At 44.8% G+C, this 18,086-nt stretch overlaps 1 protein-coding gene across 12 annotated transcripts in view; it reads left to right on the top strand.

The window, feature by feature from the left end:
• Positions 1 to 18,086, top strand: part of LOC122478237 (patr class I histocompatibility antigen, A-2 alpha chain-like) — a 30,134-nt gene that overhangs the window by 1,172 nt on the left and 10,876 nt on the right. For 2 of the 12 annotated variants that reach the window (XM_043571799.1, XM_043571805.1), the window contains exons 3-8: positions 117 to 392; positions 996 to 1,271; positions 1,399 to 1,512; positions 1,946 to 1,978; positions 2,115 to 2,151; positions 2,317 to 4,087. In XM_043571799.1, the coding sequence (XP_043427734.1) occupies positions 117 to 392; positions 996 to 1,271; positions 1,399 to 1,505 (659 nt within the window). In that variant the 3' untranslated portion in view covers positions 1,506 to 1,512; positions 1,946 to 1,978; positions 2,115 to 2,151; positions 2,317 to 4,087. Of the gene's footprint in view, positions 1 to 116; positions 393 to 995; positions 1,272 to 1,398; positions 1,513 to 1,945; positions 1,979 to 2,114; positions 2,152 to 2,316; positions 4,088 to 4,679; positions 4,982 to 18,086 lie in introns of those variants that run through there. The other 10 variants (XM_043571808.1, XM_043571801.1, XM_043571807.1 and 7 more) reach the window with 10 other exon arrangements.

The following is an 18,086-nucleotide window of genomic DNA, read 5'->3' as shown; positions in this document are numbered from 1 at the left end:
GGGAAAAGCGCGCGGGCACTTTTACCCGCCATTCAGTTTTGGCTTTAAGCCCTGGGGTTCGTGGCGGGGGAGGGGGCGGGGCTCCAGGGCGGAGCTGACCTCGGGGGCGGGGCCAGGGTCTCACACCATCCAGTGGCTGTCTTCCTGCGAAGTGGGGCCCGATTGGCGCCTCCTCCGAGGATACTGGCAGTTCGCTTATGACGGCGAGGATTACATCGCCCTGAACGAGGACCTGCGCTCTTGGACCGCGGCGGACACGGCGGCGCAGATCACCCGCCGCAAGTGGGAGGCTGCCGGAGCAGCCGAGCAACAAAGGAACGACCTGCAGGTCACGTGCGTAGAGTGGCTCCGGAAGTACTTGGAGAGGGGGAACAAGACGCTGCTGCGCACAGGTACCAGGGGCCTCGGGGCTTCCCACGATTTCCCCTCCAGCTGAGGCCTCCTAAGAGGATAGGAAGAACTGGGATCCACAGCAGTATATGGCCCTCCCCTGTGTCGGGAGACTGCTCAGGTTTTCAGATCCGGTCCCAGAGAGACCCCCAAAGGGTCTTTCTTCTAGAGACTGTTAAAGGATAGAGTCTCTTCAGGGATGGAGGAGGAGACCATTTCTGAAATAATTGATCAGCGTTTCCCTTTGGCTCACGGTGGCTTTGGGAACCTTGGGGGATTTTCTCAGGCTTTGTTCTCTGCCCCACACCCATGTGTTTGGGATATCTGACTTCACCTATTCTGAGTCATTTGGCCTCCAGCCAGGTCCGGACCAGAAATCCCTTTCTTTTCTGCTCTCAGAAACCTGCCTTCTACAGTGGGCCGTCTCACCCTAATTCTAGAACTTTCCAAACAAGAAGAGATTATGTGTCTAGGCTGGTGTCTGGGTTTTTGCTCCCTTCCCCAATTCCAGCTCTCTTGTCCATCCTCAAGATGGCCACATGAGAATTGCCTCAGTGGCCCGAGACAGTTGTAAAATTCCTTAATTTTCTGACCCTTCTCTTCAGACCCTCCGAAGACACACATCACCCACTACCCCACTTCTGACCATGATGTCACCCTGAAGTGCTGGGCCCTGGGTTTCTATCCTGCGGAGATCACCCTAACCTGGCAGCATGATGGGGAGGACCTGATCCAGGACACGGAGTTTGTGGACACTAGGCCTGGGGGAGATGGGACCTTCCAGAAGTGGGTGGCTGTGGTGGTGCCTTCTGGAGAGGAGCAGAGATACACGTGCCATGTGCAGCATGGGGGGTTGCCCAAGCCCCTCATGCTGAAATGGGGTAAGGACAGGGGGAGACCTGGGTATGGAGCCAAACTTGGAGAACTCAGGAGCCCTTCTGGAAAAATTCAGCAGGGTTGAGGCTGAGACCTCGGAGTCAAGGCCCTCACTTTATCCTCTCTTCCCAGAGTCCCCTCCTCAGCGCAGCATTCCCATAGTGGGCATTGTTGCTGGTCTGGTTTCCTTTGTGGTCATCAGTGCTGTGGTGGTTGGAGCTGTCATATGGAGGAGGTAGAGCCAAGGTACGGAAGGGGAGTGCTCTGAGTTTTCTTGTCTTTCTGTAGTGTTTCAAGTCCAGGTAGAAGTTCGTCCTGCCTTGTTTATGGGAAGTGCCATCCATGCATATGTGCTTGTCCACTGTGCAGCTCATTGCTACATTCACTCTGGAGTAAAGCTCTGTGAGAGTGAAGGGCAAACTTATCACCTTGATGAATGTGGTGATAGGATCTGATTTCCAGCAGTCACAGATCAGAGAATAAGGTCCTTGCTGAGGACAGACTCCAGGAGAATTGTTGGTCTAGCCCTGATATCTCTTTTCTTCATGTCCCCCTGATCCTGCCATAGGTCTGTAGTTACAGTTCTGGAAACTTCCCTGTGGTCCAGGTTATCAGTTTCATCTAGGATCTCGGGCTCTGCCTCCTCCGTGGCATCTCATGTGATATTTTCTTTCCATAGGTGGAAGAGAAAGGAGTTATGCTCAGTCTGCTTGTAAGTATGGAGGGGGTGATCCCTGAGACCCTGGGATAGTGTAGACAGGACCCCGTGGGGAGCTCACCTACCCCAAAGCTACTCCTTTAGTCTCATCTCCTGGGGGCTCCGACCAGTTCTGTTTGTTCTAACGCAGGTAGTGACAGTGCCCAGGGCTCTCTCCATTGCTAAAGGTGAGACCCTGAAGGGCCTGAAGTAGGGAGGGGAGAGGGGAAAGGGGCTATGCCTGGGAAATGGGGATTCTTTGAGTAGGATATCTTGAGCATGTGGTAGGCTATTGAGAACGTCAACACTTATATGACTAACCTGAATTTGTTCATGATTATTTTCTTCTGCAGTGTGAGCCAGCTGCCTCGTGGGGGACTGAGTGATGCAAGATTTGTTCACTTTCCCACTTTGTGACCAATGCCCCTGATATCTCTTTCTACAAAGGGCTTCGGCATGTGTCCTTGTTCCTATTACCATAATGTGAGGAGGTGGGGAGACTGCCCCCCGCCTCCATGACCCCACCCTACACTGACCTGGGTTCTCTTTCCTCGTCTGCTTTCATGATCCAGTAGAGGGAGAGTGGGCCACCTCCATCCCTGTCTTTACTTTATGTTTCACTGAGCTACAACTTCTTACTTCCTTGTTGAACGTAGGGCTCTGGATGTGAATTTGTTTTTCCAGTTCTGGTCATGAGGAGTTGATCAGTTAGTTAAAGAAGAAGATTCCTAAAGTTTGAGAGGGGAAAGAAATGGAAACCCTTAGAACCTCCCAGAAGCTGCAGGTTTGGTGTGCAGAGTCTGCTCTGGGTGGGGACAGGAGAAAGCTGTGAGGGGCCTAGCATGGTGGAGCTTCATGCCCAGTTGGTACAACATGGATGTGACATGGTCACTGCTCAGCTGGGGAACCTCTTTGCGCTTTTGTCTTTGTCCCTCCAGTAGCACCTGCCTTTCTGGGACTGTGATCACTCAAGATATCACCTGGATATCTGGATATTGCCCAGACCTCGTCCTGCCTCCAGGACTATGGGCAACAAGACATTGTATGGCCGGGTCAGCTGAGGCTCAGGCCTGGGTCGGGCCTCAGTCCCGTCTCTGGGTGTTTATTCGTTGTTTCTTTGTTTCTGTAGAGCATTAGGCCCGTTCTCTTTTTTGTGTGGGAGTTCTGGTCTAATTCACCTGTGGGTGTCTCCTTGGTGACAGCAGAAGGAGATGTTTGGCCTGTCAGCGTCTGCACAAGGCCCTGGGTGGCCCTGTGCATAGGAATCTGTAGTATCCAGAAGTTATTTTCAGGCTCATTCAGGTCTTGCCCTCCATCTCGGGCTTGATTGTTCTTCCCATCTTTTCTGAAGTCTTCTGAGAGGAGCAGATTCTAGCAGACAGGAAGCATGCCATAATTTCTTATTTTAAATTAGTTCTTGTTCTGTTTCCATCCTCTGCTTGCCCACCCTCTGCCCTGGTGATCCTGGTGCTGGCTCCAGCTCCAAGTCATGGAGTTATGAAGCAGAGTCTCCTTAGATTTGTATTTGGTTGGGAAATAGCATCTGTGAATCGAGGATGGTTTTTGAAAATGGGCATCTCCTTGGTGTGCAGGGGAGTTGGTGTGAGAGTGGGGATGGGAAGGGGAGGGCAGTGCTGTGAGAGGAGCACAGGGGCACTAATGGCAGTGTGAAGGGTGATTGTGCTGTTGCTGCCACAGAGCTGCTGTGGTCTGAGGCTACATTAGTAAAGATACTGCCTCCAGATTAGGGAGGTGCTCTGCACCGATTGCTCCTTCTCTGTGTGTGTTGTGTGCAAGATATATGACACACTGTTTTCTGCATCTGGGAAACACAATAGAAGTTTCTGTGTTTAGGACAAGGCGCTGCTGCTGGTCTTTACATCACACTTTTAGTAGCAAGAATGGAGATGAGGATTCCCACACGGCTGTGCATCGGCCTCACTTGTAGGGCTCGTTAAAATAAGCGATTCCTTGATCTTGCACCAAGGACTCTGAGTCTGTGGGTCTGGGGAGAGGCCTGTGCATTTTGTGAGAGGCCTGGCGCTCAGCCAGATCTGGAGCCAGTGAGGTCAGCGATCAGAGCAGCCAGCCTGGGGAGGGGCATTAAAGCCACATTTAAATGTGTGTTTTTTTTTTGGTTTTTTTTTTTTTTTTTTGGTTTTTTTTTTTTATCTTTGGAGAGGAAAGGGAAGACATAACGTTGTCAATATGAGATGTGGTGTTGTGAGATGTGTGTTATCGTATCCTGGGGTATGGTCGGTGGGAGGACTAGGGAGTGGTTCGCGGTTCAGTGTGACGAACACCTCGGAATGCTTGCTCTCAGCAACTACTTCCCTGATTGACTTTTCAGAGCAAACAATGGGATCTAAGCTTGTTCGAACTTAGCCAAAAGGTACTGTGCACACACACACACACACATATACATTTTATATGCATATAAAGTATTCTTTTGGGGAAGATCGTAGAACAGGCTTTGGCTACACAGCCAGGAACAGAGTCCACAAGTGCACGTTAGGGTGGGTCTCACACAGGAACTGCGGCCTCTGCTGCTGGGCACAGACGTCACTTCTCACACTGCTGCCTCCTTTGAAGCAGGACACTGGCCCCTGCGGCTAGGACTGACATCGCTGTTGCTTGTGGGACCCGGTGACACACTGCCACTCATGCTGCCTGTGCAAGTACATTCTGCACAGCTGCACCTTCTCTTTGTCACCAGGTCCAGCATGTGGTCACCTGCCTGGCAGAGCCTCACGCCATGTCTAACTGGAAGGATGTTGGGACAGCAGGTCCTTCCTCTTCTATGGAGAGAGGCGGCGTCTTCCAAAGACTCTAAATGTGGAATTCTCATGTAGGGGGGCAGTGCTGGTGCTGGGGGTGAGGGCTGGAGAAAGGACGGCTGATTGCCATTCTCGGAGCACAGACCTGAGGCTGCAGCTTGATCTGGTGCCCTGCAGGCACTCAGGCTCAGTTGGAGGAGCAAGTTTCTAGTAAACGACATCGCTCTTCTCGTTCCCTGGATGCTATGTGATTAGATGCAGCTTTGTCCACTCCGGTTTACGCTCACAAATAAGTGCGGTGGCGTTGTGGGCTGGTGAAGTGATTGCTCAAAACGTGTTTGCCCAGCCTCTGTCTCTTGCAAGGAGGAGAACACCTGGGTCTGTAAGATGTCAGGGGGTCTCTGCGTGCACTGACGTGTCATGTTAATGTTTATATTTCCCTGTGCATGGAAATACTCTGGGGAGAGAATCTCTAACATTTGTCAGCTTTATGTGATCCTCACAAAGGACTAAAAACCAACCAGCCAGAAAACCCAAACCACCAGCCTGGTTTTCTAGTGTAGCCATAGCGTCCCTCAGAGACTTAACTGTTAGTTAATAGCAATTCAACTGAGAAAATTTATTTTATTTTATTTTTATTTTTGAGAGAGAGAGGGTGCAAGTGAGAGAGGGGCAGAGAGAAAGAGAAGGAAAGAGAGAGAAGTGGAGCTTGAGCTCTGCTCACCTGAAGTGGGACCTCACCTCACCCGATGTGGGGCTCGTCGAACTCATGAACCATGAGATCATGACCTGAGCTGAAGTCAGATGCTAAATGACTGAGCCACCCAGGCGCCCTCAACCGAGAACATTAAAAGGTCGAATTGACTTTATTCAACTGTTCATGAATTGAGCAGTCTCCCAGCTAGTAAATAGAAAGGAGACATGGGGCTCCTGGGTGGCTCAGTCAGTTTAAGTGTCCGGCTTCAGCTCAGGTCATGACTTCGTGGTTCGGTTTGTGAGTTCGAGCCCCACGTTGGGCTCTGTGCTGACAGCTCAGAGCCTGGAGCCTGTTTTGGATTTTGTGTCTCTGTCTCTCTCTGCCCCTCCCCTGCTCGTGCTCTGTCTTTCAAAAATAAATATTAAAAAAAGAAAAAAGACTCTTCCAGCTGCAGAAAGGAAAGGATTTTAAAGGCAGAGTGGAAGAGGAAAAAGGAAATTATTCGTTAAAAAATGCATTGCTTTAAGCAAGGTGGCCCTTCTAAGGGGAAAGGAAGTGGTCTTTCAGTGGCTTACCTACTTGTGCTGAGCAGGAAATTCCAGGTTGGCTGATTACAGGTCACATTTCTGGGAGAAGCTGAAGCTGCATTTAGGTTAAGGATTAAGATCTTGGTGGTATTTGGCTTAAGTGACTTCATTTTGGGCCTGCTGTCTTCCTTTTTCAACAGGACCATGAACAGCTGGTAGCAGACAGAAGGACATGATATAAATGCTTACACTTATCCTTTGCTCCTGGATGAGAGGAAGCACAGACTTGCTTGCTCTCCCTCTAAATTTCTCTTTGTGGAGCCGTGAGGGTTTTTTCCTCCATTCAACCAATGGTCTGATTCCCTGTCACCAATTCGATTCATTTCATCAGTCTTTTTTTTTTTTTTTAATATTTATTTTTGAGACAGAAACAGAGCAGGAGAGGGGGAGGGGCAGAGAAAGAGAGAGACACAGAATCCGAAGCAGGTTCCAGGCTCTGAGCGGTCAGCATAGAGCCCCATGTGGGGCTCGAACTCATGGATGTGAGATCATGACCTGAGCCAAAGTTGGGCGCTTAACCGACTGAGCCACCCAGGTGCTCCCAATTCAATTCATTTCAATTCTGACACTGTTGACCTGGAGTTAGCATGAGACCCACAGGTGTGAGGACGCTTCCTACAAGATTGCCCTCACTTCACAGGCACGTCTCAACTGTTACATTCCCACATCGCCTGCACTTTTGTTCCATTTGGCTACAAAGTTGAAGGTACTCTCAAAGTTCAATAATTTGCTAGAATGACTCCTAGAACCGAGGAAAATTCCATGCTTATTATTGTGGTTTATTATAAGGACACACATGAGCAACCAGATGAAGAGGCACATGAGTGGGAGCGTGAAGGTCGCAGTTGCAGGAGCCTCTGTCACCGTGGGGTTGGAATGTGCCACCCTCTGAGCATGTCGGTGTGTTCATTTCAGAAGCTCTGTGAACTCTGTCGTTTAGAAGCTTTTATGGAAGCTTCATGATACAGGTGTGCTTGATTCCATCACTGGCCATTGGTGATTAAAGTCAGCCTCCAGAGCCTCTCCCCAGAGGTCAGGGAGGGAGGCTGAGGTTGCCAACTCTCTAATCATCGCTTGGTCTTTCTGGTCACCAGCCCCCAACCTGAAGCTATCTAGGCCCCTCGGCCAAGTCATCTCATTAGCATACCAGAAACACTCATATTACTCAGGAGATCCCAAAGGTTTGGGGAAGTCTGTGCCAGGAACCAGGGACAAAGACCAAATAAGTCTACCACAGGCCACCCCCTGGTCTTTGACCACAGGTCCCTTGTAGCGACAGGACCATAGCTGAAAAGATACTGGCACACTACTAAAGTCCCATTCAGTCAGTGACAATTAGCCCATCATCCTGCTGTATGACAGTGTCTCCCAGGATCGCTCAGGTCTCCTGGTTCCATTTAGTCTCGTCAGGTTCCAGAAGCAGGGATGGTGTCACAGCGTATGGCTCCCTCTCTCAGACATCTGGTATAATCGAGCTAAGAGGCAGCGTCCTCTCTTGCTCACACCTCTTGGGAGGTGTTAATGTAATGCTGGGTTTCCCTCATTACGTAACTCATTTATCCATTCCTTTACCCTCAGCTGTTGTTTCTATTTCTCTCCATTTATACCCAACTTTCTGCGGTTGGAAGGGACGTTATGTGTAGCTGCTGTGCTGGTCTAGACTGCGGGCAGCAATACATTCTGGCAAGTCCCTCCTCCCCTGTCTTCTCTCGTCCATAGAGGGGAGGGTCACACCCGGACAGAACTCATGGGCTAACTGACCAGTAGGCAATCTAGCGGCACTCACCGTCAGCCCCAGCTTTGCCAGATGGGGTGAAGGCACAGCCCTCCCATTCAGTCCCTTAGGAAATCTCACATCAAGGTCGAACAATGGAGGTACGGTCGCCTGCTTAGGAGATCTTCCTGTTTCTGGCACTTGTACTTGCATTCCTGTCCTGAGACACTGTAGCGGGTAGGAAGAGGGAATGTTGAGGTGAACTATAGTCATACCAATGTCCTCTCACTTGGGAAGGATTATAGAGTCACACTTACATGCCCCGCCTTCCTGCCCAGATCCATCAAGGAAACAAAACAGACACCTTTTCCCCCTAGCGGGGACACTCCTGATTCCCATGCATGCTGGGTTGGAGCACACTCTGTGAAGGTGTGTGAGCCAGCACTTCATGCCTCTGTGGCCCTATTTTCACAGTATTTCCATTGTCCATTCCAACTCTCTGTTAAGCTGTTTCTCTGTCAGTATATCTGTATGCCCATTGTTGGACATTATGGCTTGTAATGTATTTTTTTAGCGTGAGGAAATGTGACCGAGCATTTCAAACTAGTACAGTATCTTTTGTTTGTTTTGTCACATGCACCGAAAGTCATGTATAAAAATGTTCTCAGCGGCACTGTTTATGATTGCCCCAAATGGGAAACAATGTCAGTGTGCCTAACAAGAACATATGTACATGAACTGTAGCACAGCCTTACAATGGACTACCACACAGCCCTGAAAAAGACTGGGCTCTCGCTACACCCTACAGCATGGGTGAACCTCACAGACGTGACACTGAGTGAAGGAAGCCAGACACGTGAGAGTATGACTTTTTGTATGTGAAGTTGAAGATGAGGACTCATTTGTAGTGCCAGAAGTCAGAAGAGTTGTTACCTCTTGTGGTGGTGTATTGACTGGGAATCTCTCTGAAACCCAAAATGCTCTGCATCTTGCTCTGGGTGGTAGTACATGGGAAGTGCATACGTGTAAAATTTCATCGAGCTGTCCACACAGGATCGATGCTCTCTGTGCATTTTATTAAAAATTTTTTTTTTACTTTTATTTATTTTTGAGGGCGACTGAGACAGCACGAGTTGGTGGGGGGCAGAGAGAGATGGGGAGAGAGAGAGAAAAGTCCCAAGCAGGCTCCATGCCATCAGTGCAGAGCCCGACGTGGGGCTCGAAGTCAAGAAACTGTGACACCGTGACCTGAGCCGAAACCAAGAGTCGGATGCTTAACTAACTCAGCCACCCAGGTGCCCCTATTTTAAAAAATTTTTAATTGAATTACAGCTATGTTCTTTTTCTTTTCTTTTTTTTTTAAATAGCACTCTGGACATTTGCAACTACCACTGAGTAAGCAAAACCCAACCCAGAATGTCTGTTCCTGTCAAGACCCATTTGTAGCCCTCCCTTGGGGTTACTAGTATTGCTCTGACTTGCCAGCTATGTTCAAGGACTTCCTACCACGGAATCTGCCTCCTATCTGTCTGTAGTGTGTGGTTGGCAGTGAGAACAGTTCCTTTTGGTATTTTGGGCCACAGAGGATGCAAATAGACTATATGTAGTTTCAGCCTTCTCTGGATTACTGCAGCCCCCAATGTCCCTTTAGTTCACATACCCAGGGAGCCACCTCAAGAGAGGACATCAAGATACCCACTCATCACTTCCAATCAGCTTCCAAACTTGAAGGTGGTTCTTGTGATGAGCACCAACATGTCCTACGTTATAATGCACCCCTCAAATTCCCATAGTGGTTCGCAGAGGGCTGTGCCCCGTGTGGTTATTCCTTTAACAGACTAAGTTTCCCTTCTGCCTGACCATATGGCCTGGCTATTGGCCACTGCCCACGAGTTGCTAAATCCAAAACACAGGGGCTTTTATTGTTCAATTTGTATATCACTGCTAGCAAAGCCACACGCAAGTTAGCTCACGGAGCTGACCTGTTTTTAGCTCCCTTGGTCAGAGTGGCGGCCTCCAAACAAGATGTTGTCCATTCGCCTTGGAGCTGCTACCCATAAACCAAGCAGCTTTTCCATAGGCTACTTGAGAGCTGTCTCTGGGACCCTGTCCAAGTGATGATAGAATTCAGCACCTCCTCACCAGGTCCCAAGTCAGTCCTACGGGAATAGAGGCTCCTGCTTGTGCACATATCCTCCTTGCATTTTCCTGTTAGCAGGATCCTGTAGAAACTCTTTCACTATTTGTTAAACTGTCACCACTATGTATATATGTATTTTTAAATTTACATCCAAGTTAGTTAGCATATAGTGCAATAATGATTTCAGGAGTAGATTCCAGTGATTCATCCCCTATGTATAACACCCAGTGCTCATCCCAACAAGTGTCTTCCTTATTGCCCCTTACTTATTTAGCCCACCCCCCACCCACAACCCCTGCAGCAACCTTCAGTTTGTTCTCTGCATTTGAGTCTCTTATGTTTTGTCCCCCTCCCTGTTTTTGTATTATTTTTGCCTCCCTTCCCTTAATGTTCATCTGTTTTGTATCTTAAAGTTCTCATATCAGTGAAGTCATATATTTGTCTTTCTCTGACTGACTAATTTCGTTTAGCATAATACCCTCCAGTTCCATCCCTGTAGCTGCAAATGACAAGATTTCATTCTTTTTGATTGCCGAGTAATACTCCATTGTACATATATACCACATCCTCTTTATCCATTCATTCATCAATGGACATATGGGCTCTTTCCATACTTTGGCTACTGTTGATACTGCTGCTATAAACATGGGGGTGCATGTGCCCCTTAGAAACAGCACACCTGTGTCCCTTGGATAAATGCCTAGTAGTACAATTGCTGGGTTGTAGGGTAGTTCTATTTTTAACTTTTTGAGGCATCTCCATACTGTTTTCCAGAGTGTCTGCACCGATTTGCATTCCCACCAGCAGTGCAAAAGAGTTCCTCTTTCTCTGCATCCTTGCCAACATCTGTTGTTGCCTGAGTTGTTAACTTTAGCCATTCTGACTGTTGTGAGGTGGTATCTCATTGTTGTTACTGCTTTTTAATGGAATTCTTCTGGGCATTGTCCTCTCCATTAGAGTGTTTTTCCAACATTAACCAAGACTACATGGATATATCAGGCTCAAGATTATTATATGTCCTTCAGACATAGGGTAGTTTTAATTAATGTTCAGTAAGGGGGACCTGGGTGGCTCAGTCGGTTAAGTGTCCGACTTTGGCTCAGGTCATGATCTCACAGTTGGTGAGTTCCAGCCCCGCATCGGGCTCTGTGCCGACTGCTTAGAGCCTGGAGCCTGCTTCAGATTCTGTGTCTCCCTCTCTGTCTCTCTGCCCTTCCCCTGCTCATGCCATGTCTCACTTTCTCTCTCTCAAAAATAAATAAACTTTGAAAAATTAAAAAAAAATTAATGTCCAGTAGCAAGCTAGTAACTTTGAATGGAAATACTCTAGTTCACTTTAGTAATCACTGAGAAGCACTCAGAGGCTTCTGCTGTAAGCTCCAGGACCTGCTGCGCATAGTGCTACTGGACAGAGTACGCCTTTGCACTGCACTCCAGCTTGTATTGTATGCTGTTTGAGCTTGGGCAGTCTTATTTTCACGTACCCTATCCAATTAGTATTGCTTATAGGGTGGATTGACATGCCTTCTGCTTTATAGTACTAGATAGAGAAGCGCTCCCCAGTCAGACATAATACCCATTCTCATGAAACATTCAGGCAAAGGAGACAGACTCTTCACTTAAAGATCATTTAAACATTCCAGTTCCCACCCCGAATTTCTACCTTCATCCTGTAATCTCTTATTTTTCTGTATTTTTCAATCTAATCATAGGCCACATTAGTGCATCAGGAACAGGTTATCGTGCCGCCTTTGCATGTGGCTCCTGTGTAATGGAGTCCTGGAATCTTCTGCTCTCTATCCCCTGATCGTTTTACCCACTCTTATGTACAAGGCTTTGGATCCCCAGCAAGGGGTCAGGTCAAACTACCTTACCTATCTTGTCAATTTTATCTCAGGTAATTTGCCTGACTGTTCCTGATCAGAGTTTTCATTGTGATCTTTGCTTTCTTACTTTTTAAATTCTTCCAAACTGGGGTAATAAGAGCCATCTTATTTGGGGCTTAAAATATATATATATATATTAATGTTTACTTACTTATTTTGAGAGAAAGAGAGAGAGTGCACAAGTAGGGGAGGAGCAGAGAGTGAGGAAGAGAGAATCCTAAGCAGGCTCCACGCTGTCAGTGCAGAGCCCAATATGGGGCTTGAACTCACGAACTGTGAGATCATGACCTGAACCGAAATCAAGAGCCAGATGCTCAACCAACTGAGCCACCCAGGCGCCCCTTGTTTGGGGGCTTTTTAACGTTGGGGGCAAGCATGGGGTCTCTTTGGTTTACCCAACCTTCCATAGTGCTGTTTTAAGACCTGTATTTTAACTTCATCAATGTTTTATTTATCCCATTGCTTAATAGACATCTGTATTAGGATTCTCCCAGTCAATGGATAAAGAAACTGTGGTTTATATACACAATGGAGTACTATGTGGCAATGAGAAAGAATGAAATATGGCCCTTTGTAGAAATGCGGATGGAACTGGAGAGTGTGATGCTAAGTGAAATAAGCCATACAGAGGAAGACAGATACCATATGTTTTCACTCTTATGTGGATCGTGAGAAACTTAACAGAAACCCATGGGGGAGGGGGAGAAAAAAAAAGAGGTTAGAGTGGGAGAGAGCCAAAGCATAAGAGACTCTTAAAAACTGAGAACAAACTGAGGGTTGATGGGGGGTGGGAGGGAGGGGAGGGTGGGTGATGGGTATTGAGGAGGGCACCTTTTGGGATGAGCACTGGGTGTTGTATGGAAACCAATTTGACAATAAATATCATATATTGGAAAAAAAATGAAAAAAAAAAAAAAGGATTCTCCCAGTCAAGTATCTTGGAACCATGTCACCCAATCAAGTTGACACATAAAATATACAAGTCCATACTTTGTCTACTTGCCACTGATAATGCATCTCCTTAAACCGTACTTAATTTCCAAATAAAAGCAATACCAGGGTCATAAGTTTATTTAAAATTATTCAACTATCCTGAATACAGCTGAAAACACACTAGTGTTACTGCCCTTCAGACCCAAAGACACACACTGACAGAAAGTGAAGGGATGGAAAAACATTTACTATGCAAATGGGAATGAAAATTTAAAAAAGCAAGTGTAGCAATACATAGACAAAATACACTTTATTATTTTTTAATTTAATTTAATTTAATTTAATTTAATTTAATTTAATTTAATTTGACTTTTTACTTAAATTTTAGTTAGTTAACATACAGTGCATACAGTCCTAAAACTATTGGTTTTAGGAATAGAATTCAGTGATTCCTCACTTACATATAACACCCAGTGCTCATCACTAGTGCCCTCTTTGATACCCATCCCTTATCTAGCCCATCTCCCCACCTCCTTCCATCAGCCCTCAGTTTGTTCTCTATCATTAAGAGTCTCTTGTGTGGGAATGCAAGCTGGTGCAACCACTCTGGAAAACAGTATGGAGGTTCCTTAAAACACTAAAAATAGAGCTACCCTACACCCAGCAATTGCACTACTAGGCATTTAGCCACAGGATACAGGTGTGCTATTTCGAAGGGACACATGTCCCCCATGTTTATAGCAGCACTATCAACAATAGCCAAAGTATGGAAAGAGCCCAAATGTCCATCGATGGATGAATGGATAAAGAAGATGTGGTATATATATATACAATGGAGTATTACTTGGCAATGAAGAATGAAATCTTGCCATTTGCAGCTATGTGGATGGAACTGGAGGGTATTATGCTAAGCGAAATTAGTCAGAGGAAGACAAAAATCATATGACTTCACTCATATGAGGACTTTAAGAGGCAAAACAGATGAACATAAGGGAAGGGAAACAAAAATAATATAAAAACAGGGAGGGGGACAAAACAGAAGAGACTCATAAATATGGAGAACAAACTGATGGTTGCTGGAGGGGTTGTTGGGGGGGGATGGGCTTAATGAGTAAGGGGTGTTAAGGAATCTACTCCTGAAATCATTGTTTCACTATATGCTAACTAATTTGGATGTAAATTTTAAAAAATAAATAAAATAAAAAAAGAGTCTCTTGTGGAAAAATAAGATAAAAACATAGAGGGAGGCAAACCATAGGAGACTCTTGAATACAGAGAACAAACTGAAGGGCGATCAGAGTGGGGGAGGTTAAATGGGTGACAGGCATTAAGGAGGGCACTCTTCAGGATGAGTACTGGCTGTCATATGTAAGAGATGAATCACTGGGTTCTACTCCTGAGGCCAAGACTACACTGTATGTTAACTAATTTGAGAATAAAATAAAAAGTAAAACAAAAAATAAATGGATAAAGAACAAGGAATGAGTGAAGTGAAAAAAAAGAGTCTCTCATCTTTTGTTTTTCTCTTTCCTCTTTTTTCCCCTTCTCATATGTTCATCTATTTTCTTTTTTTTAAGTTTATTTATTTTGAGAGAGGGAGGGGCAGAGGGAAAGGGAGAGAGATTATCCCAAGCAGACTCTGTGCTGCCAGTGCATAGCCTGATGCAGGGCTCAACTTCACGAACTGTGAGATCATGACCTTAGCCAAAATCAAGAGTCAGACACTCAACCGACTGAGCCAGTCATCTGGTTTATTTCTTAAATTCCACATATAAGTGAAATCATATAGTATTTGTCTTTCTCGACCTGACTTATTTCACTTAACATAATACACTCTAGGTCCATTCACGTCATTGTAAATGAAAAAAGAAAAATATTTCATTTTTGATGGCTGAGTAATATTCCATTGTATATATATGCCACCTCTTCTTTATCCATTTATCAGTTGGGCATTTAGGTTCTCTCCATAGTTTGGCTATTGTAGATAATGCTGCTATAAACATCGGGGTGCACGTACTCCTTCGAATCTGTATTTTTGCATCCTTTATGTAAATACCTAATAGTGCCGTTGCAAAATTATAGGGTAGTTCTATTTTTAACTTTTTGAGGAACCTCCATACTGTTTTCCAGGTAGGTACACCGGTTTGCATTTCCACAAGCAGAGTAAGAGGACTCCTCTTTCTCCTATCATGCCAACACCTGTTGTTTCTTTGTTATTAATTCTAGCCATTCTGACAGGTGTGAGGTGGTATCTCATGGTGGTTTTGATTTGTATTTCCCTGATGATGAGTGATATTGAGCATCTTTTCATGTGTCTGATGGCCATCTGTATGTCTTCTTGGACAAGTGTCTATTCATGTCCTCTGCACATTTCGTAACTGGATTATTTGTCTTTTGGGTGTTGAGTCTGGTAAGTTCCTTATAGATTTTTGATACTAACCCTTTATCCAATATGTCATATGCAAATATCTTATCCCATTATGTAGGCTGCCTTTAATTTTTGTTGATTGTTTCCTTCACTGTGCAGAAGTTTTTAACTTGATGAAGTCCTAATAGTTCATGTTTGCTTTTGTTTCCCTTGCCTCTGTGTCTAGTTAGAAGTTGCTCTGTCTGAGGTCAAAGAGGTTGCTGCCTGTGTTCTCCTCTAGGATTTTGATGGTTTCCTGTCTCACATTCAGGTCTTTCATCCATTTTTAGTTTATTTTTGTGTATGGCATAAGCGGTCCAGTTATGTTCTGCATGTTGCTGTCCAGTTTTCTCAACACCGTCTGTTGAAAAAACTGTCTTTTTTCCATTGGATAGTCTTTCCTGTTTTGCTGAAGATTAGTTGACCATATATTTGTGGGTCCATTTCTGGGTTCTCTATTCTGTTCCATTGATCTATAAGTTTGTTTTTGTGAGAGTACCTACTGTCTTGATGATTATAGCTTTGTAATATAACTTGAAGTCTGGAATCATGATACCTCCAGCTTTGCTTTTCTTTTTTAGAATTTCTTTGGCTATTCAGGGACTTTTTTGGTTCTATATAATTTTAGGATTGTTTTTTCTATTTTTGTGAATAATGCTGGTGATGTTTTGATAGGGATCACATTAAATGTGTAGATTGCTTTGGGTAGTATAGACATTTTAACAATGTTTGTACTTCTAATCCATGAGCATGGACTGTTTTTCCATTTCTTTATGTCCTCTTCAATTTTTTTCATAAGTGTTCTGTAGTTTAAGAGTTCAGATATTTTCCCTTTTGGGTTAGGTATCTTATGGTTTTTGGTGTAATTATAAATGGGATCGATTTCTTGATTTCTCTTTCTGATGCTTCATTACTTGTGTATAGAAACACAACAGTGGGGTGCTGGGTGGCTCAGCCAGTTAAGCGTCCAACTCTTGATTTAGGCTCAGTCATGATCTTATGGTTATGAGATCAAGCCCTGTGTTGGGTTCTGTGTGAGCATGTAGCCTTCTTGGGATTCTCTTTCCTCTCTCTCTCTCTCTCTCTCTCTCTCTCTCTCTCTCTCTCTCTCCTCTGCTCCTCTCCCCTGCTAGCACTTTCTCTCCCTAAAAGAAAAAAAAAACCCAAAAAACAAAACAAAAAAAGAAATGCATCATATTTCTACACATTGATTTTACATCTTGTGACTGCTGAATTCTAGCAATTTTTGGTGGAGTCTTTCAGGTTTTCTACATGGAGTATCATGTCATCTGTAAATAGTGAAAATTTGACTTCTTCCTTGCTGATTTGGATGCCTCTTTCTTTCTTTCTTTCTTTCTTTCTTTCTTTCTTTCTTTCTTTCTTTCTTTCTTTCATGTTTTTTTTCAATATATGAAGTTTATTGTCAAATTGGTTTCCATACAACACCCAGTGCTCATCCCAAAAGGTGCCCTCCTCAATACCCATCACCCACCCTCCCCTCCCTCCCACCCCCCATCAACCCTCAGTTTGTTCTCAGTTTTTAAGAGTCTCTCATGCTTTGGCTCTCTCCCACTCTAACCTCTTTTTTTTTTCTCCCCCTCCCCCATGGGTTTCTGTTAAGTTTCTCACGATCCACATAAGAGTGAAAACATATGGTATCTGTCTTCCTCTGTATGGCTTATTTCACTTAACATCACACTCTCCAGTTCCATCCGCATTTCTACAAAGGGCCATATTTCATTCTTTCTCATTGCCACATAGTACTCCATTGTGTATATAAACCACAATTTCTTTATCCATTCATCAGTTGATGGACATTTAGGCTCTTTCCATAATTTGGCTATTGTTGAGAGTGCTGCTATAAACATTGGGGTACAAGTGCCCCCATGCATCAGCACTCCTGTATCCCTTGGGTAAATTCCTAGCAGTGCTACTGCTGGGTCATAGGATAGGTCTATTTTTAATTTTCTGAGGAACCTCCACACTGTTTTCCAGAGTGGCTGCACCAGTTTGCATTCCCACCAACAGTGCAAGAGGGTTCCCGTTTCTCCACATCCTCTCCAGCATCTATCTTTCTTTCTTTCTTTCTTTCTTTCTTTCTTTCTTTCTTTCTTTCTTTCTTTCTTTCTTTCTTTCTTTCTTGTCTTATTGCTGAGGCTAAGACTTCCAGTACTATCTTAAATTGTAATGGTGAAAGTGGACATCCCTGTCTTATTCCTGACTGTAGAGGAACTGTAGAGACTGTTTATCCCCATTGAGGATGATATTATCTGTGGGTTTTTTGTATATGAACTTTATGATGTTGAGGTATGTTCCATCTATACTTTCTTTGTTGAAGGTTTTTTCTCAAGAATGGATGCTGTGCAAGCGCCTGGGTGGCTCAGTCAGTTAAGCTTCAACTTTGGCTCAGCTCACGATCTTGCAGTTTATGAGTTCAATCTCCGCATCAGGCTCTGTACTGACAGTGTGGAGCCTGGAGCCTGCTTCGGATTCTGTGTCTCCCTCTCTCTCTGCCCCTTCCCTGCTCACACTCTTTCTCTCAAAAATGAATAAGCAGTAAAATATATTTAAAAAAAAGGAATGGATACTGTATTTTGTCAAATGCCTTTTCTGAATCTATTGACAGCATCATATGGTTCTTATCCTTTCTTTTATTAATGTGGTGCATCACATTGATTGATTTGTGAATATTGAACCACCTCTGCACCCCAGGAGTAAATCCTACTTGATCATGGTGAGTAATTCTTTTAATGTTGGATTCAATTTGCTAGTATCTTGCTGAGAACTTTTGCATCCATGTTTATCATGGATATTGATCTGAAATTCTCCTTTGTAGTGGGGTTTTTGTCTGGTTTTGGAATCAATATAATGCTGTCCTCATAAAAGGTGTTTGGAAGTTTTCCTTCCATTTCTATTTTTTGGAACCGTTTGAGAAAAATAGGTATTAACTCTTCTTTAAATGTCTGGTAGAATTCCCCCGGG

Source organism: Prionailurus bengalensis (assembly GCF_016509475.1).
Source record: "Prionailurus bengalensis isolate Pbe53 chromosome B2 unlocalized genomic scaffold, Fcat_Pben_1.1_paternal_pri B2_random_Un_scaffold_46, whole genome shotgun sequence".
In the NCBI taxonomy this organism is placed as follows: Eukaryota; Metazoa; Chordata; class Mammalia; order Carnivora; family Felidae; genus Prionailurus; species Prionailurus bengalensis.
Note: the sequence above shows the minus strand (reverse complement) of the source record. Positions and strands in the feature narration are given on the sequence as shown.